This window comes from Cheilinus undulatus, linkage group 22 (genome assembly GCF_018320785.1).
Source record: "Cheilinus undulatus linkage group 22, ASM1832078v1, whole genome shotgun sequence".
NCBI lineage: Eukaryota > Metazoa > Chordata > Actinopteri > Labriformes > Labridae > Cheilinus > Cheilinus undulatus.
The window spans coordinates 14,896,191-14,922,015 of record NC_054886.1 but is presented as its reverse complement, the minus strand read 5'-3'; the positions used below and the strand labels follow the sequence as shown (position 1 = coordinate 14,922,015).

Genomic DNA, 25,825 nt, shown 5'->3' with positions numbered 1-25,825 from the left:
CTGCAGACCTTCTAGCATCTGGCGTTGTCTAGCCAGAATAAGAGAGGCTTAAGGAGTTTTGTACTGAGCTGAGATGCTAGCAGAGCCCTTTAACATTTGAAAAATCCTCATTTTGTCACAAATATGCTTTTAATTGAAATGGGGAGAATAAATCCTTCGTCAGAGCTGCAATGAGGTATTCACAAATGAGCCTGAGCTACAAAACGGCTCTTCAGTGTTAGCCACTGTAGCTAGCTCCTGTTTGAATGCCACTTTTCTTTCCTCCTTTTTTGTCATTATCTAATCCACATTTTAAAACACAAACTTTTACCAAATGATGCAGTTTTGGAACCAAACAACCAGCTCTGCTGAGCTGAGCCAAATGATCTGGATCTCGTAAAAGACAGAAATTTCCTGTCGCAATGAGAGACACTGGATGGACATCAGCTGAGGAAACTCAGGTGAGATCACAGTTTAATGAGCTCAAACATGGCAGAACAACACTGAACCAAACCAGACTGTTTTCCGGAAATGGACCATGTACTCGCCCAGGTTTTAGACAGATGCTTTTAAACCCTCTGAGTCCTCAGAGGAACACATCACAGGCTCTCTGTCTCTTTTTCTCTCCATTATGAGCTAAAAGGCAATCTCCGCCAGTTTCAAAGTTCTTACACATTAGCTGTTTGGTAAATAATGACGTGAAAACAGAACAGCCTGCCATTGGTTGTCACAGCTCATGTGAGTACTGTTTTGGAATCTCACGATGATGGCTAATGCTTTTTGTCCTGTACAACAATGTCAATCCCTGCCGTTTCTCTGTGAGTTGTCTTTTTTGCCTGAATATTTAACTGCCTTTGGGACACAAAAGTAGCTTAAGAGGCACGAATGTTCTTATTGTCGCACTTTGAACATTTGGCATGGCTGTTCATGACCATTATAGTAGCGTTCCTCTATGTACAAATCACTACTTGCCCCCAAGGGGAGTTCTCCGCTACTGCTTGACGTCATCTGCAAAGAACCTATATGCCAAGGTCATGTCCACTCACGAGATCCTCTCGCGAATTTTCAGAATTGTTACAACCTGAATGAATTACCTTTTTGTCTGCTGTAGGCTCAAATAATTCAAAGAAATTATTAAAAAGGCATGGGATTAGAAAAATAAATAAAGTTAGCTCTTTAGCTAAAGACCAAAGAAAATTCATGTATTGGTGCTGCATCATGGACTCAGGAAGTAAATAAAGAGGCACGTAAGCAGAGCAGAAGCGATGCTCCAGACAGCTAAATGGATAAAGACCTTTATGCTCTTGAAATAAAACGCATGTAGGCCTACATAAATTCTGTGTATTCCATTAAGTATTTTGTGCCTTTCATTTGGAGTGGCAGGTGGTTGCGTTGGGGTGGTAGGGAACCAAAATTCAGACCTGAAATCTCTGTTTTGATTTGGCCTGGTAGGTGTTTGCACCTGTGCCACGTTGATACCAGATTTTCAGTGTTCATCCCTAATTACTGAACAGATTTTTTTACGATACAAAATGCCTTCAAAGACTGAACTGAGTACTCTTTGTTGACTACATTACAGCAGCAGAAATCCAAAATTAGTAAAGTGCTAGTGTGTACTTTAACGGTCAAAAGCTTAACCACAAAGATCAAATCTACTTATTAATAAATTACCAATGCCAATACGTGGTTAGACACTAAATATTTGCTCCTACTGAAAAGGAAAAGAAGATCCTATAACACTCAAACATCACAGGAATCAGTAATCTAGTAATGTGGAGAAGTTACAACCACATGCATTCCTTAGCTGATTCCTGATCCTTTTCACATCTTTCATCTCACTGCTCTGTTTCCTCGCTGCATTTTATGTCTGTTTTCTGTCATTTTTAAAAAGTGAGCATACAAATGAGAGTTGAAAGAGAGAGAGAGCAGGAAACACGGGGGGATAGAAATGGTATAAAAAGGGATCACAGAGCCCTGATCCCCCCCTTCGCCTGACTGAATGAGGACGCAGCCCTCGGCCTCTGGGCTGGATTTCCTCCTCCCGCGATCCCTTTCCATCCTCTTACGGGAACGTTCTGGATGGAAACTGAGTCAAGTGATGAGGGACCGAGGAGAATCAGGGTTTCATCAGCTTGGCATATGTGTGTCAGTGCGTGCCAGCGGAGAGACGGAGTGGGAAAGACAAGATCACACATCAATAACAAATCAAAGCTGCTAGAAAAAGAAGCTAATAGGCAGGAAATGTTAACTTGCGCTTTTAGCAAAGGTGTCCATTCTTACTTTACGTAGGAGTGGGAGGGTTTGAGAGGGAAGAGGAGGAGGGAAAGACGAGTAAGTGAGTCATAGTATTAACTCCCGGGCCTCCTGCATAATCATTTCAGCTCACGCTTCGTCACAGCGAGCTGAATCACCAGACAGACACGTGGCCGCAAAAACCCGAGCCAGAACATCTCTGCCAGGCTGCTCCTGCATTATCTGCCACTTCTCTGTCCCACACAAAAACACACACATTTAAGAGATCAAGAATGTTCTCCAGCTCATTTTGTTTTGTCTTTGACCCTTCGACCTTGTATAATTGATGCCTGTAATCATTATAGTTTATGTTAATTCATGCAAATTGGATGTAAGATACACAAACATGCTTGTGATTTAACGCTGTTTTCATTTCAACAATAAGTCTGAGGAGAATCTGTCTACAAAGAGGATTTACATTGATTTAGAGCTATACACTGAATGGTGAATGATTCATCCCCTTCATTGTTTGGCTCATCTCCAGTCAAAACCATTCAAACGCAGATTTACAAAACAACTAAAACAACAACAAAAAAAAACAGATTAACTCTGTTTAATGCTCACACCAGTCAAGTTGCAGTTAACACCCTCAAAATAGGAACAGGGAACAGCTCATCTGTTAAAACAGCATAGGCTTAAATTTAAAAGAAACGGTTGAACCAAGAGTGGAGGTTTTCCACCTATCAGTCAGTGATGCCCTCATTCACTTGAATAAATAAATAACCAATCCAATAAACCAGATGATGGTGTTTGAGTTCCTACTTTGTTAATAAATGATGCCAGTATGAGCTAACAGACCCGTAGCAAGCCTAACAATTGGTAATATTAGCAACTGATTCTAGATTGCAACATCACTTCTGGTAGTAACCACGGCAACCAGTGGCATTGAAAATTGCATGAATGTTAAATGATCCTGTCCTTGGAGGAAGACCCTCACACTGTATGAGAAAAAGTCTTATTCTAAGTTAATAAAAATTAAATTATTTTTAATATTAAGGTCCTTTGACAATAATTTAAACATACTTATAAATATTTTGTACAATTTTTTACCAAGTTTGAGCCGCTAAATGCTACCAATCAACACACACTGTACCTTAACTGGAATCTTTTAATAACATAAGGGTTTCCATTTTGTTTAGATTATTACCTGTATTGGTTTTGAATAATTGAGCGCTATTATTTAAAAAGGACCCATCTATTAAAGAAAATGAAAAAATCTGGACCTTTGGCAGTGAGAGAGAATTCTTTCAAACCCTCCAAACACCCCTGACTAGAGGATTGATTTCTTCCGTAAGGCTGGCCTAAAGTGGCTTGCACCCTGGAACCAGATCAGGTCAGTAACCTCACCCCTACCCTCTGGCCCAGGCTGGGTCAGGCTTTAGGAAAATGCAAGGTTCCCATGATTTTTTTAGTTTTTGTCTATTTTTCTTCAATTTTCCTATTATTACTTTTTCTACATCAGAACAACTCCTCTTCGCAGAAATAACAGGACATCCTACCCAGGTCTGCTGGTCACCTTTCTTGGCGACTTTCAGTCTTCTACACTCCGTAAGCACACGGTGATATGCGCAGTGAGGGAGAGAAAATGGGACGCAATTTCGCACAGGGTGGAGGAAAAATAGCAAAAATTTAAACTGATCGTCAGCTCTAATGCAATTCAGTTTACTCACAAAGCCATCTGTTAACAGACTGCTGATCTCCAAAAAGCTCTGCATGTTCAGGGCACAGTGATTGAGTGATGAGCGTTTTGTCTCCTCTCTGCGTTTCATTAAATCACAAACAATGAGCCACATCTGTTTCACATTCTTCTGTACTGCACTAATAAATAATAAAACTGCCAACTTATTAAGAAAATCAGGTTAAAATCAGGCTTTGGCTCATACATTTAATGGGGAGTGATGGGCCAGGCAGAGAATGAGCATGGGCTTGGGTGGGGTCAAGCTGGAATTTCTGGGCTAGATCTAAGCTCTACCCCTGGCTACATGCTTGGCTATTATCTTGACCTTTGACCTGTGAGCACTAAACTTTTATTAGTCAAATGTTAAATCCAACCAAAGTCTTAAATTTCAAGATATTTTCCCTGATCTTTAAAAGGACTAATGACCAGACTTTCCATTCAGATTTGACCTTTGACCTTGTGGGTAAAAATATCATCAGTTCAATGTTTTATTCTGCTCAATATTTAAAGGAAAATGAGTCCTGAATGAAGGAATTCTTAATGGTGAGGCCAAAATGATTGCAATGACATGTGACCTCTATGCCATGTTTGCTCAGAAACGATCTACTGAAAATGTTTAGATGACAACATTTTGTTATGTACATAGAAAACAACTAAAACCACCGCGGGATACATGCCAGGCAAATAGTTGGCAGTGTGACTAATGAACCAGCATGTGAATGTAAACATACACTTCCTTCCATAGAGCAATGAGGTGAAAACACAAAACCAGCTAACGCTTCAAAGTTTGTGTAGACGGATGAAGTGGGGTTGCAAATCCAAAGCAAGAATCTTTCAGGATAATGGAACGAAATTTTAAAACGTTGAGTTTTCAGGCACCCAAAATAATGTTGTGTTATCAAAGGGCTGAAACACAACAAAAGGCCTAATTCAACACATTTTAATACTAGAGCACAAATGGGCATTTTCCACCATAATATCATGATGAAAAAGTGAGTGGACAGACACAGAACCCATTACCTACATACTACTGCCAGAGCTGATGATTGAAAGATGAGAACTGAACGACTAAATAGCCTTTTACAAGCAAATAAAGCTTTACTTACATACTGGAATTTAAAGGTTGTAAAAAAAAATAGGCAAACAGACTTAGCCTTTTCTGCTGCGAGAATGATTAAAACTAACCAAAGATTAGAGATGCGTGTGGTTAAATGGTTACATTTATTTATCAAATTGTAAGATTTACGAGTAGGTTGGACTAATTACCTATCATTTTCATATACCCAGGCTTGAATCCCAGTCTATAACACTCTTTAAACTGTGATAAACCTCCTGCCGTTGTGGCTTCAGTGAATGGCCGCTGTCTTCCTGTCGGAGCTCTACCCTGGCAATTCAGCAAACTTAAATACCAGAAGCTTAGCAGTTAGCCTGTAGCAGGAACAGCGCGGTATCACAGTTTTTGAAGTGGTTTAAATGGAAATGAAGTGACGGCTGTCGAGTGTGAACTCATGTTTAACTATTCAACCGAAGTGAAAAGGCCACATAACAAAGCACGATATTAATCTGCAAAGAGGAGTGAAGGCTGGCGGAGCTAGCTGCTAATGTTAGCGGGTGTGATTTGAGCCTAGATATACAGCGCGGCTAACACAGTGACCCTGTGTTTAGCTGGATAGGGAAATAGAATCCATACCAAAGATTAGATGCTTTTACCTTCACAGTTGAACATGTATTGCCCCACAAATTAGCAAAAGATGAAATTTACATTTTAAGTAAAAACCAAAATACAATACCCAACTTTTTTGCAGCAAAAACAGACAATAAATTTTCTTTATTCAGCCCTTTATATTGAAATAATTCTTTAAGCCAAACATCTCCTTTGTGATTTCACAAGTCCTCCTATCAGGCCTCCAACATTTTAAGAGTTCTTTGCCAGTGGAATTGTATTCAAACCCTCATAAAAGCCACTTGAACACTGAGTATTCTCACATGTATTTGCAATTTGTGTGCAAGCATGTAATCACTGTATGTGCAAATTTACTTTATGAAAATGTCTTATGACAGACATCAAAGTTTTATTCTTCATTATGCCTTGCTTTTTGATGTAAATGAATGTAAGTCTGCATAAAATGACTAAGGTTTGGTTTCTTCAAAGTTTGTCTTTGTTCTGAAACATGTCAAGAATTCAGAATAACCCGAATCTCCTACATCTAAAGAATGCAAAACCCTGTAAACAGCTGGAGTTGCCGTCTTGTTTTTTACAGATTTTAGATGTGAAGATGTGCCTGAAGCTGTTTCTGATCCAAACACTCTTAGCATGAAATGAGAATTAGCTCCTCTCCGAAACAATTCAGGGGTCACGGCTCTCCTCGTCGGCTAACAAATCCTCTCGTATCCTTCCAGGAACAATCTGTGTCAGAGATCGCCCCCTGACTCGAGGGCTCTCCTGGATTTGTTAAGCAAACAAACCTCTGATAGCAATCTTTCCGTGTACACCAATTCTAATTTGCAATGCAAATGATCTCGATAAGCTGACACCGCGGGGGAGAATGTGGCGATTCTCCATCCGACAACAGAGGGAAAGCCCTCGCATCACACCGCCTTATCCACAGCCAGATTTGAGCCCGTCTCTGCTGATGGAAGTCTTATCTCTGCTGGCCTTCTGTCCGCTTAAAGCGACAGAGACCTGTGCACGCAGTACCCCGAGAACCTCCAGGCACTGACAGCTGTGTAAGCTATGATGTAGATTTGGAGGTACTTTACAGTCAGAACGGGCAAACTACACTACAGCTCTGCAACAGCTCTGGAAGTTACAGGAAGCTTAAAAAATGAGGAAGGAAGGGAAAGGTTAAGGTGGAAAAATGTAGCCATTTACCTGGAATTCAATCCCATAGTTCTCCCTGCAGAAGTCTCTTAGTTTGGGATAGACGTGTTCCTTCAGTGCGTTCCTCTCTGCCTCTGTGTCTGGAAACAAAGACAACACCATGAATGTTAGACAAATGTGTAAAGAAAAGCAAATGTAAAGCTTTGGTCACAATGTGACAGACTGTATACAAATGGACAGCATGCCTTCAGCCTCTCCCTGTTGAAGAGGATGGGTCATAAAATCCTCTGGACTGGTGCTGACATATTGCAAATTTGTAGACAGGGTCTGCACTGTCGGGATTGGCTAGAAGAGCCACAGTATTGATGTTCCGCCCCTTCTAATTCAGAAATTCAACTAAGCATTATCTCCCTCAGGTGGGTACAGTCCACTGCAGAACAGATTTTTGTGTTAAACTTTTTTTAAGGGGGTTGATTTGACTTTTAATAAAAAAATCAATCAAAATAATCAGTTTCTTTGCCATTATGGAGCAACCCTTTCATGCATGACACATTTTGCTTGGATAATTATGGAAAATGTTAACATTTAAAACAAATAGTTCATTAAAAACTATCAAAATGTTCTCAAACATTATTGTTAGGGTTAAATTAATATGTATGTAACATTTAATTTCCTTCGTTATCCAGCCATGAAGCCTGAAATAACCCAGGAGAGCTCATGCTGACACACTGTTAAAGGATGCGGGGTTGTCCAGCCTCACGCAGGCGGTGATCATATTGGACAGTCAGAATGTCGCACACACAGTGAGCGCCCACGGCTTGTTGTTGTGTCCCACTTTCTCTTTTTTCCCTCCTCTCTCTCCTCTCTTTCTCACTGTCTTCCAAATGGTTACTGTAATGTATTCGGACAGGCCCCGTCTCCTCCTCTCCTTCTTCCTCTGAAGGGTGAGGATGGACGGCTTTAAAAACAGAACATGCCTGACAGAGAAAAGCCATATGTTCCCAAGACTCTGCACACACGTACGCAAACACAAACACCGTGGTCGGCATATAGAAAAATAATAAATTTAGTCTGACGTATCTCCCCCTCGTCTATCTTTAGTAAGGCTCTGGGCCGTGACCGTGCGTGTTCCTGCTCACAGCTACGCGGGCAAAATGTCAAATCAAAAGCGAACGGCGGTAATAGTATGCAAATGAAATAAATGGCAGTTGCTGCATCAGTGGAGCTCTCATTTCATCCCATCAGAGAGACATAACAGGACTATAAATGTGTAATATCTCCCAGGTGACATCATGAACGCCAAGATAGCAGCATTTATGGAATTCAAACCAGTGTTGAAAAATGGCACTGTTGTTCTCTCTTCTCCTTGTTTTTTTTTTTTTTCTTGGGATGATGATGAGTTATGGCAGCCCAGCGTATGTGTGTCTGCTTTGTGTGCACCCACATGCAAAAGAAAACAAAGCCTGGATGTTGCATTCGCCCTTTCTCTCGCTGTGTGTGTCCCTCCCTCCAATTTTCCAATCTGTTTATTTCAATAGTGCCGAACGATCTATCTACGCCTTTTCAAAAACGTCTTGTCAGCTTGTTTTTTTTTTTCCTCTCTTCCTCCCTCGTCCTTAAGGGACAGTGAACACTGCTGTAAGTTGCTGGTTGATTTCCTTCTCTTTATTTCTAAACTCACTGCTAGGAATTGTTAAATTTCAAACCCAAGACTCACAACCTTAAAGGGATATTTTGTTTTTTTGAAGTTGGGTCGTATGTGGTGCTTGGCAACTGTAGTGGCATTAGCCTCCAGAAAGTCAAGTGTGCGTTGCAAGGAAGCTAGGCAAGTTTTGGATAAAAATGGGCAAAAAAATATGTTGGCTCAATGTGTTCTAAGCACTTTGAAGTGTTTTATTATTCACCCATAAGCCTCTGTGTTTGGCACTTTTTTGCAATGCAACATTTGACTACATGTTCTTCCACATTACCATATTGCTGTCTCCTAAACAGATGTTTGGGTCCGCGGATTCATGAAAACAATGTGTCAACTGTTGGAACTGCCTGCAGACTGTAAAGTTGCAAGGCACAGATCTTGGGAAGGCTATAAAAAATTCTTAAGGTTCCCAAGAGCACAGTGGCCTCCATTCTTAAATGGAAGAAGGCTGGCACCACCAGGACTCCTACAAGAGATAGTCTCCCTGCCAAACTGAGCAACTTGGGGAGAAGGGCCTTAGTAAGAGAGGTGACCAAGAACCTGATGGTCACTCTGACTGACTCAAGAGATCCTGTGTAGAGATGGGACAAAGTTCCAAAAGGAAAACCATCTCTGCAGCCCTCCACTGATCTGGGCTTATGGCAGAGTGGCTAAAAAGAAGCCTCTCCTCGGTGGAAAACAACTGAAAATCTGCTTGGCTTTCATCTCGAGTTTTTTTTTTTTTTTTTTTTTTGCAAAACTCCAAGAGAAAGCCAGAAAGATTTTTTTTTGTAGCCTTCCCTAGATCCCATAACTCAAGTGAGGCAGAAAGCAGTCTGGGACACAAAAGATACAAACTGGAGCCCATGCATGCTCAGGTTGCCTCGAGAGGGAAGAATGTGCTCCTAGTGAGCTTCATGATCGCTTAGCAGACGGAGTATGTGGAATTCAGAGGTTATGACGTTATTTTGCACTTGTACTTTTGTTTTTCATTGTTGGGGCAAATTTCTTCCTTCAATTATATGTTACATTTAAATTACCTTCTGTTTGGTTGACAGGTTAATCACTTTACAACACTGTTGTTATGTTACCTTAATTGCAGATGGAGGGGGAAGGCTTTAGTTATTCCCTTACATAGTTCTTTGTCATACAGTATTTAAAATTTTATAGAATTTCTTTCACTGAATAAATGGCAGTTCATAGAAACTAGTCTTTTCATAAATAATTAAAACATTTAGGCACGATTTAACAAGGCAACTGTAGCTCAGTCTGTGAAAATGTGAATTGGAAACCCAAGGGCTGTCAGTTTAAGTCTCAATCGGACCAAGTTTGGAAATTGATCTGGAGAGGCGCCAGTTTACTTCCTGAGTACTGTCAAGGTAAGGGCAGCATCGTTGGCAGCATCCCTCACTCTGACAAATTATCCAGCTGCCTATTTTTTGTTAATGTTGACTTAGTTTGACTATCAATTAATGACCCAGCTTTTCCTGTACATTTTAGGAGAACTCACTTTTGCTCAAACTATTAGCTTCATCAGAAAGATATCTGTCTGCTGTTTCAACCCTTCCTCTGAGGGAGCTAGCTACTTTTACATTGGCTGACTACTCAATTTGTGGAAGCCCTGCCTATGACATTTGTTTTACCAGTGACATGAAATTTTGCCCACATTTAGTATGACAGCTTAAGACTAAAAATACATCTTCGTCTGAAATTACTGTGTCGTGTCACACCACCCTTTTCACATATTCCTTTACGGTGATATGAAACAGAAAAAACACTTCGTACAGACTGCCTTAAAAAAAAAAATCACTAATAAAAATCAATATTAAGAGAATCTGTTGATAATAACCCTAAAAGCTTAACTATAAATGTTCATAGCACTATAAAGTTATCCTGACATTGTACAAGATGGTCACCACTCTCCAGCTGCCTCCTCTTCAAGTCTCATCAACACGACTCAATCACTCCGCTCTCATCAAGCGACACAGGACACTCTAGAGACACTCAGTATGCAAACCTGCACACGGATCTTTGATTAAAAGAGAGAAGAGACCACGGTACAAGTGTCACGACAAATTGAACAACGCTGTGACATTGTGGACATCCTCGTTGACGTGGGAGAAACTGTTTGGGGATTATAGACGTAGAAGTGGATGTCTGCTCTTTAAAAGACTGGAGAGGGGGTTTATGTGTTCATCCTTTTGGGCTTGTAAATTATGTTTCTGTTTGGAGGAAAATACATTAAAAATATTGTGTAATACTTAAATCTGGCTACCTGTTATTGACAAGTCTCAAACATAGAAACCTGTCAGTAAGGTTAAAGAGAAACTGTGTATCCGGTCTTAAAATGAGAGCACATAAACCTGGAAGGCAAGCCAGAGTGGCTGCTTTCACCATTTACGTACTACTTATACAAAGAGGGACAAACCATAGTCATCACAGTTTGTAAAGTTTGTACTGGCGTCTGAAATCTCTGCCTCCAGAAGCTCTGTAATTTTAGATAATCTACTGAACAAATGTGTCATGTCTTTGTCAAACAAACTTCTCCTCATTTCCATTGCATAACAGCGGAAGCACATCTTTGTGGCTTTTATATCAGGAAGTGAGTAAGATATAAACTCTTTGCGTGCACCAATCTTATAACACTTTAAATGGGCGACAAAGTAAGCTTATATTCTAGATTACATGTCCTGTTAAAACAAGATGTGTAGTTACAGTTAAAATATATGCTAAAATACATAACAATAAATAGCTCTACTAATTACGCACATCCCAAGTCGTGACCTGTTTGAAAATAAGGTTTTTATGTGTAGTATTCTCAACGTTTTGCATGTAAGTCGACACTCCTGGCACCAGAAATACTAGTCAGTTAAACTAATTATATTAATAAGTTTAGGCCTGCAATGCCACCGGTAGCTCCTGTAGTTCCGGTTAATGGTTTCTGTGAGACCATACAGCTCTACTGCCCAGGTGTAAACAGCACAGTAATAGATAGCACTTATAGTATTTTATGGGAATTCCAAACTATACAACCTATTTCTAAGCATTAAAGTGGTGTTATCAAAACTCTTGTACTAAAAAACATCTGATCATGACATATTGTGTAATAAAGGAAATATTTCTCAATAAATCTGAAAATTACACAACTGACAAAAACAAAATTAAACTTCTGTAGCTCAGACTTAAAAACACTGAACTACAGACTCTCTTACATGCAGATCTGGTCCTTGGTTGCTTTAATGCAAATGCACATTCAGTGAGCAAATCAATACTGAATGACCTGAATTAAGATGCTTAAGGCCATATTTATTCGGGTAAATCAGCCATCCATAAAGGCCAGATGTTCGTTCATTCAGGGTTACATGTCATCTAGATGTCAATGATTCACAATAGAAGCTATAGTGGAGGTTATTACGCCGTCATCCACATATGAAATATAAAGCTTTATGTTGTTATGACAGGGACTCCCTTGTCTTTCTGCCAGCGACTGAAATCAAGTTTGATTAAGCTTTCATAACAGTGGTTTCACCCAGAACAAGTGTTAACATAAAAATGCACTAGGACAAGTTTATTGGGTAACATCTGTGCAAACAGCTGCAGCCTATAAAGCCAACAGTGGAGTGTTTAGGGTGTATTTCATGAATATTCACATTTATGTTTATGCACACTTCACATTTTACAGCACAATTACAGTAAAAATGATGACGGACTCTTAAGAGTGCTCTCTTACTGTCCTCTGTGATAAAGTATCTTGATTAAAATATCTCTCTTTGACAGATGCTCAGATCAATCAAGTTTATACAGTTCAATAAATTCAATATGTTCATGTATTTCTATAGTTTGAGATGGACAAAGGCAGCAACACCTGTTTAAGAAAATTTTTAGTTTTTAAACACTGAAAGAGTGAACTGAAATACTGGGACAAGAATTAACATGCCTGCTGAAGGTAAGGCTAAGGCCACATTTCTTTATCAGGCTTTAAAGCTCCATGTTTACATACATTTTATGGTTCAACACAGACTTCAAGACAACAGAGATGTAGAATTGAAATATTTTCAAAAAACATACACTATATAGACACAAGTATTTGGCCACCCTGTTAATTATTAAATTCAGGTGTTTCCAATCAGACCTGTTGCCACAGGTGTATAAAAGCTCATACCTAGCCATGCAGACTCCATTTCTAAACATTTGTGATAAAAAATGGGTCTTTCTGTAGAGCTCAGTGACTTCAAGCGCGGTACTGTGATGGATGCCACTTTTGCAATAAGACAGTTGACAAAATTTCATCTCAGCTGGATATACTAGTCAACTGTGAGTGATTTTATTAGAAAGTTGAAGCGTATAGGAACAACAGCTGATTGTTTTTAAAGCTTTACAGGGCCTTGCTCTTCCGTACATCACAGACCTTTCACTTTGTGCTCTCTCAAGACCCCTTACGTCCTCAAATGCTTCCATTTAAACACAAAGCTTTCTTTTTATGTCCCAAAACTTTAGAATTCACTTCCCCTTGACGTCAAAATAGTGAGATCTCTGAATGTTTTTAAAAGAAATGTCTTTTTAATCTGGCTTTCAACATTAGGTGACTTTTACCTTCCTGTTTTAATGGGATATATTTTACCCCTTTCAGAAAAGTTTCTTTTGGTCTCAGAGGTTCCCAAAACATGAAAGTTTGTTGCTGAAAAAACACTCCTGTATTGGATTTTTGTGTGCTTAAAAACCCCTCAGTTTCGGCCCTTCTCAGAATGAGCTGTTTCTGTGTCTGTGGCTTTAAATCTGTTTTAAAGCTGTTTGACTCCGCCCTTGACTCCGCCCCTGACAGGAAATGGATGTGGGTTTATGAATGTGGCTCTCCTGAGAGGAGGATCAGGAGAGGAGGGTGGAACTTTCTTCCAAGTGAGGAGGGCCAACCAAACCTGGGGGTGGTGCTAACTCCCCACATGACATCATGAGGGGGAAATCTGAAAACAGCTTGTTTTAGCACACATTTTCTGAAAGGCTGAAAAAAAGTAGGAGGGAGGGAATGGATTTTTCTGGTACTTGAGGGGATTGTGAACAGGCACATATTTTTGTTAGAAAATCCTGAAAAAGTGATTTTTGCATATGTCCCCTTTAATATGTTTACCTTTTCTATCATTACCTTATCTTTGGTTTTTGTTTTGATTTACAATAACCAATTTTTTCCACCTCATTTCTAATTGTCTTCTTAGTCTTTTTTACCTTTTATCATTACTATTAGTATCATTTTTTTGCTGTCTTTGTGTTCTTTGTGAAGCACTTTTGGCTGTTTTTATGTATGAAAGGTGTAAACAAACAAAGTTGAGTTAAGTTGAGCTACAAAGCGGGAGACCATAAAATCACAGAGTGGGGTTAACGATTAACAAGGTGCATGGTACGTAAAAGTTGCAAACACTCTGCTGATCCCATTGCTGAAGAGTTCAGAACTTCCATTGGCATGAATGTAGGTGCAAAAACTGTGCGTCAAGAGCTTCATGGAATGGGTTTCCATCGCCAAGCAGCTGCCTGCAAGCCTCACATCACCAAATCCAATGCAAAGCGCCAGACGTGGTGTACAGCACACCCTGACTGTGAAGCAGTGGAAACTTGTCTCTGTTTGGGTTTAGCAAATGCCAAGTGAACATTATCTACCTGACTGCATTGTGCATGGTCAGGATAAACTTTTTTTGTGTCTATGCTGAACAAATATCAGTGCATATTTGTTGCCCGGCTAAAAATAGCCCAGTGCTGAAACTAAAGCTGTGTAAGATGCTAGCCTAAATCATTATGGCGGTTTATGTACACAATGAATGCTTTTGATCTTCTGTACAATAAGCCCCATCCTTTGATGTAGTCCTGTAATCAAATGCAAAACTAACACAATATTTTCTGTCTTACAGTGATAACATTTTACAGTGTTTGTTTCATCTGTTTTTAATACTGCTTTGCTAAGAACCTCACATCCACATCATCAGTGCTTTTTATAATCCCTCTCTTCTTCTAATCTTAGAAACTGTCTGTTGTTATGATGACAAATCTTTGTGCTTAATTTTTCATTTCTGTCCGTGTCCTTGATGCGGTGGCATTTGGAGAAAAGAGGAGAGTTTGTATTTTACTCAAGGAGAACTTAAGTGTGGAAGAAGTGTAAAATATTCATTTGAGTGTTGAAATAAAGTAGCTTTTCATCACAATAAAATACATTCTAAATAAAGGAAACTACAGTCACAGAAAAGAGGATTTCTTCTTCAATTAAGCTCATACAAAACATCACTGGAGGCCAAGACGATTTCAGAAAGCATACAGCGATGAGTCAGAGTTTAGCAAGACTTACAGCACTACCACATATGTATATTAGTGCCTTTAAATCATGGTTGGGAATTTCAAGAGACTTACTGAGGCTAGGAAATGTTTGCTATAGATAGCCAAACAAGATAACCATCAATCTGCAGACATATGACTCTCTAGCTTTAGGTGTAGCTGGCATACAGAAAATGAACACCACATTCATTTTCTGATGCAAGTTTAGTCAGTTTGGTGCTAAAATGACATTTTAACCTGTTTTCAAAGGTATAATGTGAAATATATATGAACATCATTATAACAAATATCAAGACTATAACTGACTATCACTGATATAACTTTCTACAAACAAAGTGAGGTCAAACTCCCTCTGGGTTTGTTGGTCTCAGCTCTGTGTTCACACAAATGTGTTTATGTTTCACCCATTTTCTCAAACATGTTTTAATGCTTCCTTCTCCAAACATTAGCCTTGCCAACACGTGGAAGAAGAGAGACTGTCTCGCCACACTCATGGACAATGTACTGAATGTAGAGGCACTAAGGTGGAGTGTAGTCGCAAGACTGAAGACTTGATCTGAATCCCAAACACTCCTATAAATGTCTGCCCTCAGTTGGAACACTAAGGGAAGGGCAAGGAGGGAGGGGAGGTGGTGCTCTGAGGAAGTTTGTTTTGGTCCGAGGAACTGGTGTTAAGGCCTTTACACACTGAATCCATTTTTTTCATCATTTGTTTTTTAATCAAGCTCATATTTTTTTTTTGGAGGTTTGATTTATGTGAAATTTTGCATCAGTCCAAGTTATATGAATGGGTGACTGATGATTTGAAACAGTGCCTGCTACCTCCTACTCATTTGCTCACCCCCGCCTGACCCCTCACCCCTCTCTCTCGCACCAAAACCTCACTTTAAACACAAAAGTTTGCTCATTTATTATGTGAATATCAAGCATGGAAAAATAACAGGTAGATGGGTGATTGATGAGTCAGATCAGCGCCTGTTGCTTTAGGTGGCTTTCACACTAGGGGCCCAGTCCAGGATCCAAGTGCACTTGAGCCCAAAGCCGGGTTCATTTTGGTCGGTGTGAATGCAAACAAACCGTGCCCAGGCACTGGGCCTGGGCCCACTTGGGGTGGTGGTCTTGGGCATGATTTAAGTGGACTCTGCCACAGTTCGGATGAGCTGTGAATGCAACCGTGCCCGGATACAAGACAGAGCATCGTATCAACTTTATGACGTCATCATAAAAACAAAACGCAACAGTTCACATTCAAATTTTTACTCAATAAAGGGCGGACATCATCAGAATCCAGTCAATAAATGGTCTGCTGTGACTCATCTTACAGATGGACACAAGTTGGAGTCAGTGAGATTAGGTGCAAAGGCAATAAAAGTCTCCTTTCACCTCAGAAACTGCTGTATCTATGCAGTGCAAGCCCATTTAATCCTCTGAACTGCACGTAGATGTGCAGATACAAAGAGCTATGTTGCTGGCATCTTAAAAAGTGATTCTAAATCATCCATAGCTGCAAAATGGACTTTTGCCGGGTTAAAACAAAAACAATCTTCGCTCAGGTCATGACCTGAGTGGTTGCCATGGTAGCTTCTTCTTCTCTCTCCTCCTCGGAGAATGTAAACCAGCTACGTGCATATCGCCACCTGCAGACTGAGTACATGCTCGAGTGGGCCCGGGCACGGATTGATGTTGCTAGTGTGAAAGCAAGCCAACAGGGGAAAGGAGGAGGAGGAGGAATCGTGGCGTGGTTCAAAACAACTGGGCCTAATGTGAAAGCGCCCTTATTCTCTCTTGCTTGTCCAACCCCTACCCTCTTTCGCCCTCCCTTACACCAAAACCTCATTTTAAACACTGAAGTTTGGTGTATTATGGTGACTTCAACCATGGAAATAAAACAGAAAAAGGCATACGTTTGTTGTCCACTTGGCTAAGCGCAATGACATGTGAATGGGTGCTGTATGAAGCTCTCTGTCAGGATGGATCCAGTGGGATTTTAAGGGAATGACAGAGCCTTAGGCTCCCAATATGAATTTGCCACATTCTCCGAATTTTCGCAGGGAAGGCAAATAAAAATGCATCGGACTCAGTACGTAAGGCCTGAGTGTGGGTTTACAGATCCGGAAAAAAAAAAAAAAAAACACCACCGAAAACAACAGACCCAGTGTGTAAAGACCTTTAAAGTGGGACAACAATTAGCCCACACTGTCATTACTGCTGACCCTGAACTCATCATCTTCGAGATTTCCTGTAATGTGAGACAAGACAGAAAAACTTGAGTAGGTTGTAGGTAGTAGCATCATGGCCACAAGGTAGTTGTTCAGTCAACTAGTAATTTTGTTTGGGTCTGGTGGCCATTAAGGATAGTGCTTAAAATATCTACAACTGCTTTAAGGAAGCAGAGAAAGTACAAGATGTTAAAAGGGAATCATCTTTAAAGGCATTAAATGAAAAATTCAGTAAAATTAACTGTAAAATCTCTGTTCATTTCATTCCCAAACATGAGTATTAAACTCACAGACTCTCCCCATGGAGCCCTAGATGAGCCCATAAAATAAAATCCACATTAGTTAGAAACCACTTGCAGACTGTACTAGTTTTGCAGAGGTTAATTACGCTGGTAATCACTGGGTGATTTTACTCAGGTGTATCTAGCGGGCCGCTCACTATCATCGCCATCATTCCCCAGTGAAATGTTTTTACAGTGTTCCATAAAACGGCTCGAACTCCAGGGGAGTTAAGACGAGAACGAGAGGGCAACTGCTGAATTTGTCAGAAAGACGTCCTGGGGGGGCAGAAATGCTTCACGGATCTCTGGGAAAAAAAAAAAAAAAAAGATTCAGAGAGAGGTCAGCAAAAAGCTGCTCGTGCCAAAAAAGCAGCCAGACTTGAGCTTCCTCACGACACACGAGGGGCAGAAATAAGCTCTTAGTACGCATCATAAACTCCAACAATGCCGCAGAACGGACTTGCCCAAAAAAATCTGGCACTGAGAAGCAATTTATTAAAAGAAAGCCACCCTTGACACAGTCTATCCCAGCTGTCATTTCTGCTTTAGTCCCCCCTGCTATCCTGCTTTTGTTCTCCTGTACAAGACTCCATTCAAAAACAACCTATTTAAGGAGAGACATATATTTTTAAACCCTCCTTTGTTTACTATCACACCAACCCCCATTCAAAAAAAGTGTCTATTTAAGCAAAATTTCTAAAGGACACATCAATGAATGACTTTAATCAGAGCTAAAAAAAAAAAAAACATAGCCTGGAAAAATATTGTTTGTTGTAATGTAATTAGTGGTCTCTATGCCGCGTTGGAGGTTAAGACGATTTTTATGCATCACATCCCTAAGGCCCGGTGCTTTTATCAACTTTAAACAGCCCTTGTGATACCTCGCATTCAAATAGCAAACAATCTCTGCCAGAGCCCCTCAGGAGGCGACTACAGCAAGGTAATGGAGTCGTCTTGATGTGCCTGTATGGATCTCTACACGCACACATATTGACAGATGAGACAGGCTGCACAATGCACACAAAAATAAATCACGTTAGGCTTTTCTCTCGTTTGTCGCAGCCGTCTGTTTGCTGGCAAGGAAAAGATAGCAAGGCTTTTTAATTGATCAACTGTGGCTACACACACGTAAACACACACAGATTCCTCAGCCTCAGCCAAGAACTTGAGTGATTCATTAACATCATGGAAGGAGGATGTAAATCCACTTAAATTAGGTATTTGGCTCACATTTTGGCAACACTTTAAAGAAACCTTTATGTACTCTAAGCTAGTGTTTCTCATGTCTAGGTACTAGTAAATCTCATGACACTTGCTTACTTTATTTTCTACCTTTTGTATGTTTGGCCCATTGGCTGTGCTATATTAAAATGGACAGGGTAGCACCTGCCTGAGAGTGAAACCTTGCAGACTTGCTGCAGCAGAGCTTCTTCACTGCGCCTACTCAATGATAATGGATAAACAGATTATAGAGTCAAAAATACACATCAAATAAATACAAGGGTCCTTAAACCCTGCCAACCATATGATAACCAATGCTTGACAGTCAAACTACGGAGTCAAAAAAACAGATCAAATAGAAGTCTAGGTCCTAAATCCTACTTTCTCCATGGTAACAGACGGAACATAAGTCAAACTATAATTAGAAAACCACATTAAATAAATACTCCGGTACAAACCCCTGCCTACTTTATGCTGACAGATGGGACTTTGGGCAAATTACTGTATAAAAGTCCATGATTACGGATGTGACTGTGAGAGCTTTGGCTTGACTAACATCTATGCTGGAGCAAACGGCCCAAACAGGTAGAGCTCAGGACCACCACAGAATCTACGGCCTGCTTCAGGGGGACTCTGGAGGGGAAAAATCCTCCACCTCATAAGATCGTTCTGAGGCAGCAGAGCTGCGGGACTCTGAGGAAGACCCTCTCCTCTCAGTACCAAACTGCTCACTTTCTGTGCATTTTTTGAAATCTTGAAGTGGGCGGAGTTAGCTCTGGGCTTGGGGTTCACTAACACTTTAAAGTAAGAAAATGCATCCAATAAAAATCTCAAAATCAAATCAGCCGTGCTTATCATTTGTCTCTATGTGCTAGCCATGTGATTGACTTGGGACCAGCACAGGTTGTACTTTGCCTCTGGTCCAAAGACAGCTGGGACAAACAGGATAAACAATGTAGATAAAAGAGAAATGGATGGACATCTGTCACAATTACTAGCTTTTATCATGGTTACTTATATCCAATTGTTTGTTGTTCTTAAAGGTTAAGTTACAGTAAGTTATCTTATATAAAAACGACTAAACTGGACATCATGATTCACAGCTCTGTCAATGGATGTGGCTCTTTGCAGCGTTCTCAGCTCTGTTTGGAGACTAGTGGAGGAAACATTACAAAAACTAACAATACAGTTATAAAACTTTACACATCTGCAGATGTCTGCCTCAAACCAGGGGGATCTTTGACGTTTAATTGGTAGGTTTGATTTGTGCTCCCATTAGAGTAAGTAGCCTGGTGTTAGTTCTGCATGTCCTGGCTGTAAAATCACCTACCAGTGCAATATATCAGCACTTGTCAGGGAGATATTCCAGCTTTAATTCATTACAAGGGAAGGAGACCGAGAAGCACTGTCCATTTTAATATATAGTCTATGGTTTGTACGTGCCAGTTCTATTGTGTAACCTATGAAAATCAAGAAATGACACTGAGTAAAAGTAAAGCAGGAATACAGCTGAAAAATGTGGCAAAATGAGCAAAAACAGAGCTCACAAATCAACGTCACAGCAGGAAAAGTGTGTTTATATGCTTATTTTAAAACCTCAAGGCTTTGTTTTTCCCCTTTATAAATTAGTCAAAACCTCCGCTTCATGAAGTGTTTTTTTCTTTACAAGGTTGCTGCGTAATAAATCAGATCCTGAATGCTTACCTCTGTACTACACTGATTCAAAAGGCTGTTTTATCTTGAAAGGAATAAAATCATCTGTACCGGTAAGAGGGCACTTGTGAGACTGAAAAAAAAAAAATCTCCTCATACCACCTCATACTGAACTCTGTAATACTGCATCTCCTTACAGTGACTCCGTCAGAGAAAGACAATGCACTTTTCTAAATCACAGTCGAAATGGTTCTACTAGAGATGTCGCCAACAAACAACAAAGGTCCACTGCAATTGTGTATGGCTTTGATTAGGGGCATTTGGGTCAAACTATTCAGCAAAGCAGACGCTATAAGCAGAGAGCACATTAAACTCCTGGCACTGTAAATGGTGGCAGGAAGATGTCCCACAGCCACACAAAGATGACAAAAAGAGCAGTTAGGCTGCTGTGATTATTACTGCACAAAGCATTGTTTACTATGCGTGTCTGGTGATACAAATACTGAAAATATCTGCACCATACACACTTACTACTCCACAGGATTTTTGGATATTTATCCATTAAGGCTACGGTATTAATATGACATGTACAGTACATGTTCAGTACAGTAAATGCTATGATATAAGTGCATGGATAGCCCCCTCTAGTGAACATGCAGAAACAGGTTCTGCAGCATCACTGAGGGCAAATCAGGGTCACAGAATAACTCAGAGGTAAAGGATTTCCATACAACCAGTGCTCGCAGGTCTTTCAAAGTGTGGCTCAGTTATGTTACTGTAAAAAGCTGCAGCTGTCACACTATGATGCAGTAAACTCGCCTGGAGATTAATTGCCACATTTCAGTGGTTAATCTCAATTAAACAGTTTCAAGTGCATAATGACATAGGGAAGCGATCTGTACCAGCGTCTACATTTAAGAATCAAATAAATAAAAAGAAATGCTCCTTTTGATTCATTACCTAAATAAGGTGCTGCCATGTAACACTAAAATAATCAGAAATCATGACTTAAGAAATAGGAGGCGGCTTCAAACTGCTGTATTTTTTTATAGGATTAACCCTCCTGGAGCACATGTACAATATGACTCACTGAAGTCCACCGATCTCTTCTGAACATTTGAAGTTTCAGGAGTTACAGTTTGCATCCTCAGTCTAAGTAACCCAGCTGATGCCAGTTTAGGATAATTAAGCAATCATTTTCAACAAACTGCCTTGTGTTAAGCTTTTGCTCTGTATTAAAGCCTATAGTTTATGGCAATATACTTGCTTTCGTGGCATATAAAAATACAAACTTAAGGAAAGTTACATTACTTAATTACGTGCTGCACTGTTAAACCAAAAACAGCAGAAATCTTGTCTTAAGGGGTTGGAGGTGGCCTTATATTGCTGCATTTTTTATAGGATTAAAAACCCTCCTGGAGCGCATGTACAAAATGACTCCAGTTAATGATAGTTTAGGATAATTAAATGACTTTTTAAGAAACTGCATTTTGTTTCACTTTTACTTTGTATTATTCTTTATATTGTATCTTATGGTAGTATACTTTCAGACTGGATAAAAATCTGCTTTTACGTCACATGAAAATAAAAAAACTGGTAGGTGGAAAGTTGCAATATGAATGGAACAGAAATATCAATTTGCTACAGACTGAAAACTGATGGATATAGCTCAAACAAAAGTGAAATGTTTAATATCAAAAAGTGCAGATAACTTATAAGTTGTCAGCTGAGTCGACTGGAAGTTTTTTCAAGTGAAAAGTGACATTTACTGTGGTGGTGTTATTTCCTGTCACTGTGAGAGCAGGAAGATGCCATGGTGGCTTAACTACGGCACACCTACCAGGACAATATACATGCTATTAATGCAATTTTTATGTACAAGTTAATTTCAGACCAAAGTATTATCAGCGTGTTAGCACTGACAGCCCAAGATTAAATCAAATCCAACTTGTAAGGGAATCATCAGCATTTTGCCCTAAATTTGCATTTCCACCGTGAAACTTTACCTTCCAATGAAGAACCTTAGGAGGTACTCAGTCTTTTTATACCCCAATGACCAGGGTGTAAATGAAGTGCCAGGATTTATTTCAACACCCAAACAAATGTTTGTTATAGACTGAACTTCCCTCGGTACACGATGTATTCTAAGGGCCAACAACACAGCAGTCAGTCTGACTGTCAAGATGTGCTGTCATAAAATAAGGCTCCCAATTTTACCATTTTACACCTGCAAGCACAGCATTTAAACCAAACACAGCTAAATAATTATAACAGCTTTTACTGAACATGAAATGGCACAGGTCTAACCTCAAAAAAAATGTTTCTAAAACACGCCAGTAGAATATTCCATTTAACTTTCCTAGACCTTTAAGCTCCTCTGAAAAAATGGGCGACAATGAGCTGGAAGAACCTTTTTGTTCAATGGGAACAAACTCCTGGGATGAAGAGTTCCTGTTTCTTTTAGTGGAAATGCAGAAAAGAGCATCTATACTGAAGTCACTTCATTTCCAAGAAAAAGCACTTGATCTCGCTTCACTGGAAGCGCTGCTTCACAATTAGCCTTTTTCACAGCGTTAATGTGGCTTTCCATTTGTGCCGACGGTGTGAAAAGAGCTTCTTGGAACAGCCTACCTCATCTTTTTTTTGGGTCTTCGATCAGATCAGAGCGTTACATTCATGCCTTGATGGAATGATGTGAAGTCAGCTACAGGTGGTTTAACAATAACTGACTTTTCAGCATCTATCACAAGGAGTAACAGGACAATACTATGCGGCTGATTCATTATTTGCATACATAGCAGTTTACTCAGTAAGGGCATGTAAATCAGACATATGATGCAAGCTTCCTGCTTTCTTAATCCTTCCATGCCCTCCTTCTCTCTTTCTCTATCATAGCCTACTCTACTTCCTTTGCCTTGTTTACTCCACTTTTACTGAGCCTATTTTTACCTCCTCACCCAGAGGGCATATTCAAATACAGAGCTGCAACTGGGTGTCTCCCTTACGACCTGGCTGTCTGGCACTCACGCCATGCACTCAGTGTTGAAAATGCAATCTGTTGTCCCAAAGGACTGAATCATGCACTGATTCTCTGATTTTATCTACACATATTGTGACCCAATTTGACCGTTTTTGGAGATACGTTTTGGTTGCTTCTTAGGTTAAATGTCAGAGTTAATGCGCCCTGGGTTTGGATAGGAAATCAATATGAGATTCCAATTTCACTTGCTTTAATGTGCCATTTTTCATACTCAGATGGATTTAATGCACCTTTTGTGTTTCTAGCCAAAAAACGTTCATCCTTACTACTTATTAGCCTTGCTGCAGCCAAAGCAATAGGCATGAGAAATATTAGATAGCAAGAATAGAAGCTTTGAAGATGTGTAAAACTATTACGTTTGAAATTTAGACTAGAAAACAATACAAATGTCACCGAAATGTGCGCGCAAATTATATTCCAAACAACCAATTATGAGTGAAATATGCTACTTGAGGGTCTGCAGGCTTTTGAAGCGTGTGTAGAGTAGGAGGAGTGGGGGATGCTTCTTACCGTCGGGGTTGGCACAGATGAAGACCCGGACGCTGCGGCCAGTGGGGACGCCGTGCGGCGGCAGAGCGCTGATGTTGCCGCTGATGGCCGCCCTGCGCAGCGCCGACTCCCGCGGGCAGGGCTGCCTGCTCCCCACTCCTGACGGCCACATGGGGGGCGACTTCCAGCGTGGCTGTACGCAAACAAATACGCACACATACAGACAACACACACAGAAGGGGTAACGTTAGCGCGGCCAGGGGCGCACACGCAGGCACATGGACAGACAGTGCATGCTTGCGCGCAGATTCCCCTGATTCATCCACACACATTGGGCGCTAAATGAGGCAAAGGCATGGAGGTTTTTCATTTGATGGTAACTTTTGGCCAATTACAGGCACTGCCTTTGTGACAATGGACAAATTGATGCAAAATCTACAAAAAAGCCTCTTGATTCAGCATTTTAATCTGGCTTCAGGATACTTAGCTTTCTTACACATTTACTGCAATTTAAAGAGTGCTATTATTCCACTTTGCCATACTCATAACGCCCATGTTATTCACTCATACACGCACCAATCAAGTTAGAAATGATCCATAAAATATTCTCCAAACACAGAAATGAGATATTGAATGTGTTTGTTATTGCATTCGTGAGTAAGGGATATAATAATAGGATATTACGCACAGCCTACTACCGTCATGGTGCATGCGTAATTTGTATAGTACATGTCCTTGGACGCATTCATGAATTTTCATGCCACTGTGGGACAAAACAGACAAAACAGAACGAGACGAGACACAACTCGAATAGACGAGCAAGGCAAGCATCAGTCGTATTCCCACCCAGGAGAAGATGCTTGTAAAGGCGAATAACCGCTAAGAAAGGTTATTCCGCCTGGAGCTGTGATGTCAAGTCGCTGGTTTTCCCGGAGTTCCTGAAATCTTTGTTTCAAAGCCGGAAAAACTAAAGAAAAAAGGCAACAAAGAGGCGGGGAAAGTTGGGTAGTCCACTACAGAACATTAAATAAAATCCTCTGAAAACAAGATAACTAAACACCAGTGAGGCAGCGCATCCACATAGAGGACTTGACTACTAGTGATGCTGGAGACAGGCACAACAACAGGACACTTCTTGTTGCTCACATTCATTCGCTTCATTTCGAGGCTTCAGAAAATATCCAAGCGTCGAGGACGGTAAACGGAAGATAAAAACGCCCATCAGAGTCGCTGTTGCCGAGAGACGACACCGGGAGACGGTAAAACGGGCGCGCTGAGTCGCAGTGCTCTCCTTGGCATCCTGCTGTCTCTACGAGCCGACTGAGCTCTGTGAGAGGGAGAGCGCGTGAAGCCTGGGAAAATGATTACACCACTACCGGCGGGTATTTTCAAAATAAAACATCCACGATGGCTCAAGAATCCGACAAACTCACTAGAAGGGCTCAAAAAAGGTTTAACAGGAAGTGTAATAATTTTTCATCACTTGAAATGTTCAAAAGAAAACCACATTTTCATGTAAAGCGGGTAAAACTCCGCATACTAACCTGTTCCAGGAGTTATCGCCTTTACGTTGACAGCTCTTAATCCAGTGCCACTTTGCTGTAGCGTTTTCAAAAACTTGACGCAGGTGAAGGAAGGAGCTCTATCAGTCTTTCCCACCGTCTCCCTTCTCTCTTTGCTGGGTAGACTGGTGCTTACTCTGTCCCTCTTAAAATTGCACTGTAAAGCGAAGTCAGCAGTGATGTGTCGTGAATGACGTTTTACCGGTCATTTGAGCAAAGTCTAAGCAAAAGCGAAGTTAAAGTCAATTCAAGATTATTAAAGTGCTTTTTACTTGGCATTTGGAAACAAAATGTATAGCTAATCAAGCTACCTTAAATAGTGAAAGATAAAATTAGCACAATTTTAGCTGCCAATTATTTTCCTTCATGCCAGGAGCTAGTAACAATCAGAAGTGACAAAAATGTTTGCTAACCTAGGAGTAAATTAAAACCAACAAAACAAGCTCATACTTACGGCTTTTAGCGTGACTGTTTCTCAACACGTTCACAAAAAGTCAAAGAAAGTGCACTTGAGTTGTATAGATAAATTGACAGCCATTAGCAGCCCAAACATTGTTTTCTAGTAATGCTATGAGCTAGCTGAAATCAGAAGTGACTGAA

General features: G+C 40.3%; 1 protein-coding gene across 3 annotated transcripts in view; it reads right to left on the bottom strand.

Moving 5' to 3' along the window:
* LOC121504944 (NACHT and WD repeat domain-containing protein 2) overlaps positions 1 to 25,285 on the bottom strand; it is a 78,878-nt gene extending 53,593 nt beyond the window's left edge. The window contains exons 1-3 of one of the 3 annotated variants that reach the window (XM_041780065.1): positions 25,208 to 25,285; positions 23,685 to 23,856; positions 6,822 to 6,910 (exon numbers count right to left, since the gene is read on the bottom strand). In XM_041780065.1, coding sequence (XP_041635999.1) covers positions 6,822 to 6,910; positions 23,685 to 23,835 — 240 coding nt within the window. In that variant the 5' untranslated portion in view covers positions 23,836 to 23,856; positions 25,208 to 25,285. Of the gene's footprint in view, positions 1 to 6,821; positions 6,911 to 23,684; positions 23,857 to 24,509; positions 24,974 to 25,207 lie in introns of those variants that run through there. The other 2 variants (XM_041780063.1, XM_041780064.1) reach the window with 2 other exon arrangements.
* Between the last annotated feature and the right edge of the window lie 540 nt (positions 25,286 to 25,825).